The following is a 10,184-nucleotide window of genomic DNA, read 5'->3' as shown; positions in this document are numbered from 1 at the left end:
CGAAAGTAAAGTTTGGATGATTTATTATATTTACAATGTCATTTTGACAAAGGGTAACGGATAAAGGAATAAGTGTGACTGAGCGAGTATGGTTTTAACCCGCGTTTAGCAATATACCAGCAATATCACGCAGGGACACTAGAAATGGGCTTCACACATTGTACCCATCTGGGGAATGGAACCCGGGTCTTTGGCGTGGCGAGCGAACGCTTTAACCACTTGGCTGCCTCACCGCCCCTAAAGGAATAAGACTGGTCATGTGACATGTATCATGACCAAGAATCGTGTATACATGACATTTGAAACAAACAGTCATGAATCTTTCATGGAAGGCAAATATTTCCCAAAATCAAAATATATAAAGGCAGCTGAAACACATCGACTAGCACGTTGAACAATGTTCACTGTCTTTATAAATTCGTGACAAAATATAATGGAAATGACAGTATGATTTCCTAATTTCCTAAGTAAGTGAGATAATAATATTTAACGCCGCAGTCTGCACTGTTTAGCTATATCACAACGGCTGTACATAATCGAATCTCGACCTGGGAAACCAATGGTTGACAGCATGAGCAACAGAAATGTCAGTCGAGACCGGTCACACAATCCTCATTTTAGACAACAATGGCGACGAGCATGCAATGGGCGTATATGAAAGCAAAGCTTTGGAAACCGTTTGTGGTAGACATGTATTTGTTTGTTTTTGTTGTTGTTGTTGTTTAACGCCACACTCAGCATGGTAGACATGTGGAGCACATTTCTAAATACAATAACACATTGGGCTCTGGTTGCAGCAGAGATTTCCCACGGTTACAGAACTGGACCTATTGGTTTTATGTACAAATTAACGCCGCATGAATAAGGTTGATCAATATAGGAACACACATGAATATTGTTTATCTATTTCCATAGCACTTTAAGATGTTATATATTTGGTACCAATTATTGTGTTTGTGACAATTTTCAACAAAAACATGGAGATGGTGAAACTTTCCACACCAGGGTCATTTGTGTGGAAATAGAATCAGCCAGTATATCAATGTTGTTGTTACGTCACCGTCATTAACTTGGGTAATTAAATCTGAGATCATGCGCCACCACCACAGCACCAGATATTCCCATGCACCTATTAATTGGAACAAATCGCAAATTGTGTATGTATTATACGAAGTCATGTTAATAGAATTCAGTAACAGAATTCAGTAAATATTAAAATTAAAGTATTCCCTCACACAGTAAATAAAAATCAGTTCTGTTGCACTCTGTAATAATTTGGTTCTTGTTCTCGGGTCGATATATGAGCATAGGTTGCCCATCTGACACCAAAGCGATTCGATTCTTACTGCAGCGTGTATCTAAACTTTATGTGACAATCAGCCATGTTTTCCTTGTATGTTCTGTCAAATAGCTCGTTCTGGGCCACGGTGAAATAATGTTTCCATTCGCCAACTTCACCTGAAACACGGGAAAAAGGCAACAGAATCTCATTGAATAAATATGCGTTCGAACAGGGTTGGGGTGGGTAGGATGGGATAATGTGTCTCACATATTTTGACATTTTATCCTAAAAAAATGCTGCAAAAACATGCACAGTGGCACATCGTCATGCTCTAGCAATTTCTAAATGCCATAGAGTCCATCAACAATAACCAGCCACGAAAATGGCTATTTTCTTTTGTACTCCCTCCAAAAACAAACGCACATGAATGGATTTATGTCATGGATCAACGGAAAGCCGCTGAATGTTTAGATATGACACACGCTACAACAGTTAACACCAGTCACTGATGCAGACATGACATGTCAAGACCATCTGCAGAAAGTATCATATGTGCCCACCTTGGGAGTCAAGACATCTCATGTCCATGGTCATGAAAGCTATGAGGGTACGATTCGGACCTTGGGGAATGATGTCCCACTCGGCCTGTAGTACCCCACTGAGACAGTCTGTGGATGACGCTGTCGCACCCGTGTATGCGAATCATCCTAAAAAGGATTGACAATGTTTACATCTGGTGTTCGAGAAGTCCAGGCCAGGACTTGAATGCTGCCAACTATTCTCTCGGGTGGGTTGCCCTGAGCGTGAACCAGGTTGGGTTTGACATTGTGTGCGATTCCTGCCCACATCACCACGCTACCTCCACTGAATCTGTATGCAGTAAGGCGTGAAATGTTCACGTCGACGTTTATACACAGGACATCTTCAATCTGCACGACAACGCGAACAACATGACTCGTTGCTGAACTAACGTTTTCCATCCAGATGTAGTGCTGGCACGTATACCCACCTTTTCTGTACATAATAGATGAACCGTCAGGTGTTGTGATAAATTTGCCTTTCGTTGCCTTCATTTTGTTGAAACTCGTCACCTCTTTTACTTTAAGGTAGAATTCCTCTGATTTCTCAGCATTCAGAAACTTAGCTAGCTTTCTAATACCGGGAAGTGGATCCTGAAATAGATGAAGTATTGGCTGACATTATCACAATGATAAATAGATATATGACATCCCCTCAACGTTTTCGGTTTTATTGTCGAGTTCCCACTGGCTCAGTTTCTCTTACCACGCCAACAGAATATATTTCAAGAAACATTAATCGCCATACCCTCTCAAAGGGGCACGGTTGATCCAGTCGTCTGAAGCACCCAAATCCCATAGATGCGCCAGAAATCTACCATGGTAGCTTTGTATCACATATTATGTGACCTGTGAAGATCAGGGGTAGAATAGGTCTTCAGCAACCCATGCTTGCCGTAAAATGCGACTATGCTTGTCGTAAGAGGCGACTAACAGGATCCGGTGGTCAGGCTCGCTGACTTGGTTGATACACGTCACCGTATCCCAATTGTGTGAATCTATGTTCATGATTTAAATCACTGGATTGGCTGGTCCAGACTCGATTATTTCCAGACAGCCGTCATATAGCTGGAATATAGCTCAGTGCGGCGTTAAACAACAAACCAAGCAACCAACCACACATTATGTTTTTTGGTTGTCAGCACCATACCTGTGCTGGTGGGGTCCACAATACTAGGAAGCGTCTAAGACTTGCATCTCTTTCCTCCCACATCAATGTGTTCACTTAAACTTTGTTCACAAAAAAATTGTGATGACCATTAAGCAGATGCTGGCATCGTGACCAGAGAATCGATGTCGACATGAGGTGAAGGGAAATGGGGTTTAACGTCGCGTCCAAGATTATTGCACTTATCTAGCGACGTGCATGCACGTGTGTGTGTGTGGCTCCTTGTACAGATCCGGACTGATGGCGATTTATAGTGCTAGCACACAGAGATACCATGCAGCAGTTTAACATGAATACCCCACTCAGACACAGTATACTGACTCCGAACCGACCAGTCCTTGTTTAAGCCCCTTTATGCCGAGCGCCAGACAGGATGACAACAAGTACCATCTTTTGACGTATTTTGCTATGACGCGGCCGGGCATCGAACCCCGGACCTTCCGCTCTCCGGGCGGACGCTCTACCACTAGAACACGGAGGCGGTCCGATGCTGACATTAAGAAAAATCAGTGTATACATACATTGTATATTTGGTTCAGTTGATCTGCTGGAAAAACAACGACATACTCAGCAGCCTAAGCACATAATTAAGTGAGTGAGTGTGTGAGTTGGGTTAAACGCCGCTTTTAACATTATTCAAGTATAGCAGCGTGTCAGCTTAATGTGGGAGGAAAGCCTGAAGTGATGCAGGTCTCAGACGTTTACCACTTGGTGAAACCCTCGAGCACGGGTAAAGTGTTGACAAACCTAGAAATATTATCGGGGCGAACCGGGATTCGAACCCACTATCATAGGTTTCTGGCGTGCCCAAGTGACGCAACTCTGCACAGCAAATCGCGGCGCCTTAGATGACTGGGCCACCCGTGCCCCCGCGCCGGTCTACAAATCAAGTGCAACCATATAACATGGCTCCCCCTCATTATTGTTGCGAAAACATAAACGCTGGAATTAAAAGCATCATAAAGATTCACTTAATGACTTACGAGTGCATCTCTCATTCACTACCACATAAACCCCAATGGACTTTGCACAATGCAATTACAAATAGAGCACGTACGAGCCACGTGAAGCTGAAGAACTGTTACCTCTTTTAGATCTTCATACACCAGGGTCAAGATCGGCAAGTCGGGATGGGTTGTCCCAATGGCAGCCCAGTCCTTCAGGTATGTGAAAAACGACCCGAAGTCAACTGAATTGTGGAGATTTTAGTATTAGGGGTTTGTGAAACTTGCCTTCTAGTGTTGATTGTATTCATCTCTATTCTATTTTGAGAAAAAACTTTGGACCCATTCAGTTACATAGCTTCGCTAAGGCGATCCTTTTACGTTATGATACGACCCCTCCCCGAATAAAATAGTCAGAAGCTTTATTGATGCAGCATTCTGGTCGTTGCCTGGTCAGTCAGCAGTTTGTCTATCTGGAACGTAAACAACATTCGCCCCCTCACTCACTCCTCCTGAATAGCTCTAACCTTTCCCATCCAGCAGTAAAGGGAAATAATTTTCCCATTTCCCATCATATTCATACGATTGTATTTTCTTGTGGTGGTGGAAGAACGACACTGCCATGTCCTTGGGGTTTCGAAGAATGTAGATGATCTTGCACTTCTTCTCAATGACACCACGTGGCAGCTGCTCGACAAGGCAATGCGTGTTTAAAACTCGAGGGGACGGGAACTTCTCTAAGACGTCATTTCCCATGAACTCCAACATCAATTTCTCCTTAATTATAACAGTCTCCGTGTCGCTCGACAGAAGAAGGCGGGCCATTTCCCACACCCAGTGAGTGCCTGAAATTCCTCAACAGAGAGAGAGATTAGTTAGCATTTTGCAGCGAAGTTGGTTGGTTGGATGGATTGTTGTTTAACGCCGCACTCAGCAATATTCCAGCTATATGACGGCGGTCTGTAAATTTTTTAGTCTGGACCAGACAATCCAGTGATTAATATCATGAGCATCGATCCACGCAATTGGGATTGATGACATGCATCAACCAAGTCAGCGAGTCTGACCACCCGATCCCGTTAGTCGAATCAAATTACAACAAGCATAGTCACCTTTTACAGCATGCATGGGTTGCTGAAGACGTATTCTATCTACCCCGGATCTTCACGGGCCTAGAAGCAAGGTGTATTCGTCTCCTGGCAGTTAAAGCCTTTCTCAGGTTCGATTTAACATGTGTGAATAATGAATGGAGCCCCATTCCAGGTGGCCATTGACCTGATTTTGATGAAATATTCCTAAAAGCGATAAAACGTCACTCACTCGCTCTTATTTCTGATGATTTTATTTGTGAGTGAGTATGGTTTTACGCCGCTTTTAAGATACTCCATCAATATCACCGCGGGGAACACCAGAAATGGGCTTCACACATTGTACCCATGTGGGGAATCGAACCCGGGTCTTAGGTGTAACGAGCGAACGCTTTAACCACTAGGCTACCCCACCGCCCTGGGTTACCTTGTGCCCAGCACGTGTGTCATAAATATGATTGCAAATAACGTCAAACCAGCGGAAAGGGAAGGAGTATGTGACTGAGTGGTTTTACGCTGCTTTTAGCAATAAACCAACAATATCACAGCGGGGTACACCAGAAATGTGGTTCACACATTGCATCCATATGGAAATCGAACACGGACGAACGTTTCAAACACTCACCTCCCCGTGTCGAGGAAGAACAATGATACATGGAAGATAACCTGGATTAAGTATATGCGACCTGATACTAGTATTTGTCAGGATCCACTCGTCGTTGGTTCTAATGCAACCTTCTGCTGTCAGCACCACTACTCAATGTTCGTAGGTTTCGCCAAAGTGGTAAAATGCCTTTTTGAAAAGAAAAAAAAGCTCATAATTTTGTGTAAATAAAAAACTCAGCATCCATCTGCTTGAAAAAAACAAAACAAACTTTAGCCACAATAAAAAGTCTCGGCCATAATATGGCCATCCTCATCTGTTCCTGAAAACAGAAAGAATTATATAGTCGTATATATACGTTAAACATTCCCAAGATTGTAAACACATAAGGAAATAATCACTGGACTTTCTAAAAGGTCCAGAAATTTTTACAAACAAAATAATTGGCTTCGCCTATCAGAGAAGAAGATTGTTTGTCTTGAAGGTTTGAAGTGATGTTCCATCTCCAAAAGAAATCGTTGCAAGGCCCGCAGGGATTCACTTATTCCGCGATTCATAGTTGTCATACATGTAGATGTCTCACCAACATCCTTTTAGCATTACAGTCCGTTTGATTCCATCTGAGACCGATGAATTGCTCACTAACTCAAAATCTAATAATTGCAACAAAACCAAAATGTGCACAGCGACATGAATTGGACAGACCAACTCTGATGGTTTGTCTCATAATTTTGGACACCCGAATAAAAAAATTGTTTAATAAACGATCATCATATTGTTGACATTTTTCGCCATCTCCTACCAGGGAGGACCAGTCGCTCATGGAACAGCCAGGTAATGAACAAGCATGTGCACCGTATATGGGGGTCATCTCACAAGCTGTTTTGGGTGTTCAATCGGAGTCACTGTTGCAGGTTTCTGAAGCTGTGACAGTGCATTCTGAATCGGTGTCGCTGTTGTCCGAATCGCTATCGCCGCTGTCCGTGTCTACCCTGATGATCACTTGCTTGATTGTGGCATGGTCCAATTCACTTTGATCCAAATAATGTCTCTCTATTTCATTCTCAACACACTTTTGCCACGTTTCCTGCGTGATGGTGTCTATTGATTGTTGAACCAGTTTCTGTACATCCCGCAGTTTGAATGTTGTATTTTGCCTGGCAACATCCGATTAAATGATACCCCAAATTAGTTCTATTGGGTTCAAATCACAATGATAAAACTGAATCGCAAAACTGAATGGCCATGTTCTTTAAGATACTCGTCAACTTTAAAGACAGGTGTGGTTTTATTAGACTTTATAATATCATACAGAACAGGTTGCTTTTTATGGATACGGTATTGCTTTGTTTGTCAACCATTCTATCATATCGCCCTTCCTACTGTTAGACGTTGGGGCTTTTGTGTTAGGTACCTGAACGCCATGATATGGAGCATTGTCCATGACAACCAGACTCTTGGGGGGCAATACCGGTACCAGTTGAGTTTTAACCCATTCTAGGAATACCACTCCGTTCATTTCGGTATGATAGTCTCGGTTGTCCTTGGATTTTGCCTTGAAGACTAGCGAACAGCCTGGTAGGAATTCCCGACTCTTGCAGCCAGCATGGAGCACAATAAGCCACTCACCCTTGCCAAGTGGCAATTTCCTGGCACAGAAATCAGAAGAGGAGCTAGGGAACCATTGTGTTCCTGTGGTATGGGAAGCGTTTACCCACGTTTCGTCCAAGTATACGGGCTTATAAACCTTGTAACGTTTTTCTCGTAGTGTGCGTAAGAAATGGTTCCTTAGTCGAAAAATATCAGACCTCTCGCATAATGCATGTCTATTTTCGGAGCATACTTTTTTGTAACGGAAACCAAATTGGTGTAGCAATTTCCATAACTGATATTTTGAAATGGTCAATGAATGATTTGTCTCCATATATTTTTTAAGAGTACGGAGAGAGACATAGATATTTTGTTTATACAGAGTCTTAATGGCGTTTCTAACCATCTCTTGTTGAAATGAATCGACTTTAAAACATCGCTTGGGTTTTGAGTTGTCCCCTCAGGTGTGTCACTGCAGGTTGAATCAGTATTCTTTTTTAACATAGTTTTTAGTTCCCTTCTGTTATCCCAACTGCACGTGCAGTTCGTAAACGATACTTTTTCAAAGCATATTGTGGTCTACCTCTTTCATGAGACAAACCATCAGAGTTGGTCTGTCCAATTCATGTCGCTGTGCACATTTTTGTTTTGTTGCAATTCTTAGATTTTGAGTTAGTGAGCAATTCATCGGTCTCAAATGGAATCAAACGGACTGTAGCTGATTGTATTGCTTTAATAAAATTATCTATCTTCCATTGAAGACTCACACAATAAATTATTCATTCGTCACAAGCTGTCAATCGATACAGCAAGTTGCATACACGCAACACTGCATGTGAACTCCCACTGTGCATAACCGATTCCTTTTGCGCTGCATGGAACTTTACATAATTTTCGTAAGATCTCAGTAAACTCTTAAAACCATTTACAACGGTAGCTACTTCATATCTTTTCACTTTGAATATATTAAAATACGATCTAAACACACATTTTCGAAGACCATTAAAATCTCCCACATGCCAACGAAATGAACAGCTGTTCGCGGTAAAGACGCCTGTACTCGGGAAATATTTCCTCTTTTTAATACCACATAAAGCGGACAATGAATAGAATACATTAATATTCATGTAATTATTATTTGTTTATTACAAACTAGAGCAGACAATAAATAGAAATACATAAAAGATAATGTAATTTGTATTTTATTTCAGTTGACAATGCTTATTATGCAGTAATATACAGATTTTTAAATATTCCCAGCAGAATAATAAAGGTTCGGAAATAGGTTACGCAAGGATAAAATTATACTCACATGCAAAAGAACCGCACGTCGAATATGCAGTATACATGTTATTTATTTTCAACAGCAAAGACAAGAAATACTAACAGGGCAAGATTGACAAAAAAATGACTGAAGACAGTTTAATGGATTAAAAGGCAGATGACATAATTGTTTTTTTCAAATGTTAAGGGCTTACACAGTTTCGGGTCAATACTCAAAATGTCAGTCAATACCTGGTGTGACCACCATTAGCATTGATCACTGCCACACATCTCCCGTACATTAAGTGGATCAGTGAAGGCCCTAGGGATCCTCCTGCACACACCCAGAGCAGCTGTGCGTAGTTCATCAGCAGTTGTAGGGACTGGGCACACATTGTGCAGACGCCTTTGAAACTCATCCCACAAGTGTTCGATGGGGTTCAGATCAGGGCTGAGGGCTTGCCACGGTAGAACACGGATGTTGTGTTGTTGCAGAAAGGCCATGGTAGCTCTGGCAACATAGGGACGAGCGTTGTCCTGCTGGAAAATGTGTTGTTGATGTTGTGCAAAAAATGGAACAACGTGGGGTCTGATCACTTGGTCGATATACCGCTGAGCAGTGACGCGGTGTCCCCGACCTTGACCAACATTCAGAAAGTACATGGGTCCAAGTCTCGCATTAAGTCCAATCCCTGCCCATATCATGACGCTAGGTCCACCCCATGGATCCCTTGCCACAACGTTTCTGTCAGCGAAACGATCACCTCGACGCCGCCAAATTCTGACTCTTCCGTCCGAATGAGAGACTTTCATCAGAGAAGATGACACGCCTCCACTCACGATGACGCCAATTGTGATGACCCTGTGCCCATTGAAGTCGTACTTGTCGATGCCGTGGTTGGAGAACAGGACGACGTGCTGGTCGGCGACATCTTAGGTTGTTGGAACGGAGACGTCGGATCACAGTGTCCCGGCTAATGTGTCGACTGAGTGTTCCTATGGTCTGTCGAGCACTTTCACTTGCAGTTAGGAACGGATGTCGCTGGTGTTGACGGGTAATCTGCCGATCTTGTCGAGGTGTGGTGACCCTAGGACGACCGCTCCGAGGAAGGTCGTCTTTGGTCTGTGTAGCATTGTATCGATGCAGGAGACGGTTAATTGTGGTAAAGTTAACGTTGAAATGACGGACAACATCATGGACAGACTCTCCAGCTTCCAAGCGTCCGATAGCCGGGTTTCTCAGAATTTGAGTTAGGCGTGGCATTGTTGACCAAGGAGTGGTAGGACCAAGAATCGGCCACAGTTTTATACCCACTACAGTTCGTGACAGTTCGTGCATTTTCGATTTCGCGAGAAATGGGTGCATGATACCCACATATTCATTGAAATGGCGGGTTTTGGCGATTCGTTTTTTATGTTGCGTTTTTACACGGGACTTCCAAAATGCAACCAAAAATATTGATAACACCATCAGGCTTCACTGCATGCTAAAACAAGTATAAATTTATGGTTCCGTGTTTGTTACCTATTTGCTTAAAACCACCTGCGTTTCTTTTGCGCGTGGGTATATATTCTTCAGTAACATTAACTAATTCATAATGCGAGTTACAAATGACGAGGGTCGGTAGGTTAGCCTAGTGGTTAAAGCGTTCGCTCATTCACGCCGA

At 42.7% G+C, this 10,184-nt stretch overlaps 1 protein-coding gene and 1 long non-coding RNA gene across 2 annotated transcripts; both read right to left on the bottom strand.

Moving 5' to 3' along the window:
* Window positions 1–1,294: 1,294 nt before the first annotated feature.
* LOC124150796 (sulfotransferase 1A1-like) lies at window positions 1,295–4,797 on the bottom strand. The gene is made up of 4 exons (XM_048401335.1): window positions 4,500–4,797; window positions 4,114–4,217; window positions 2,292–2,454; window positions 1,295–1,458 (listed from the first exon to the last, which is right to left on the bottom strand). Exons 1-4 carry the CDS (start codon window positions 4,795–4,797, stop codon window positions 1,343–1,345), a joined length of 681 nt encoding a protein of 226 aa, XP_048257292.1. The 3' UTR covers window positions 1,295–1,342.
* On the bottom strand, window positions 2,354–4,568 carry LOC125382896. Its single transcript, XR_007222556.1, has 3 exons — window positions 4,500–4,568; window positions 4,114–4,217; window positions 2,354–2,454 (listed from the first exon to the last, which is right to left on the bottom strand). It is a non-coding gene; the product is annotated as an uncharacterized LOC125382896 (long non-coding RNA).
* Window positions 4,798–10,184: the final 5,387 nt, after the last annotated feature.

This window comes from Haliotis rufescens, unplaced genomic scaffold (assembly GCF_023055435.1).
Source record: "Haliotis rufescens isolate VD_foot unplaced genomic scaffold, xgHalRufe1.0.p SCAF_21, whole genome shotgun sequence".
In the NCBI taxonomy this organism is placed as follows: Eukaryota; Metazoa; Mollusca; class Gastropoda; order Lepetellida; family Haliotidae; genus Haliotis; species Haliotis rufescens.
This window is presented reverse-complemented; position numbering and strand designations above follow the sequence as displayed.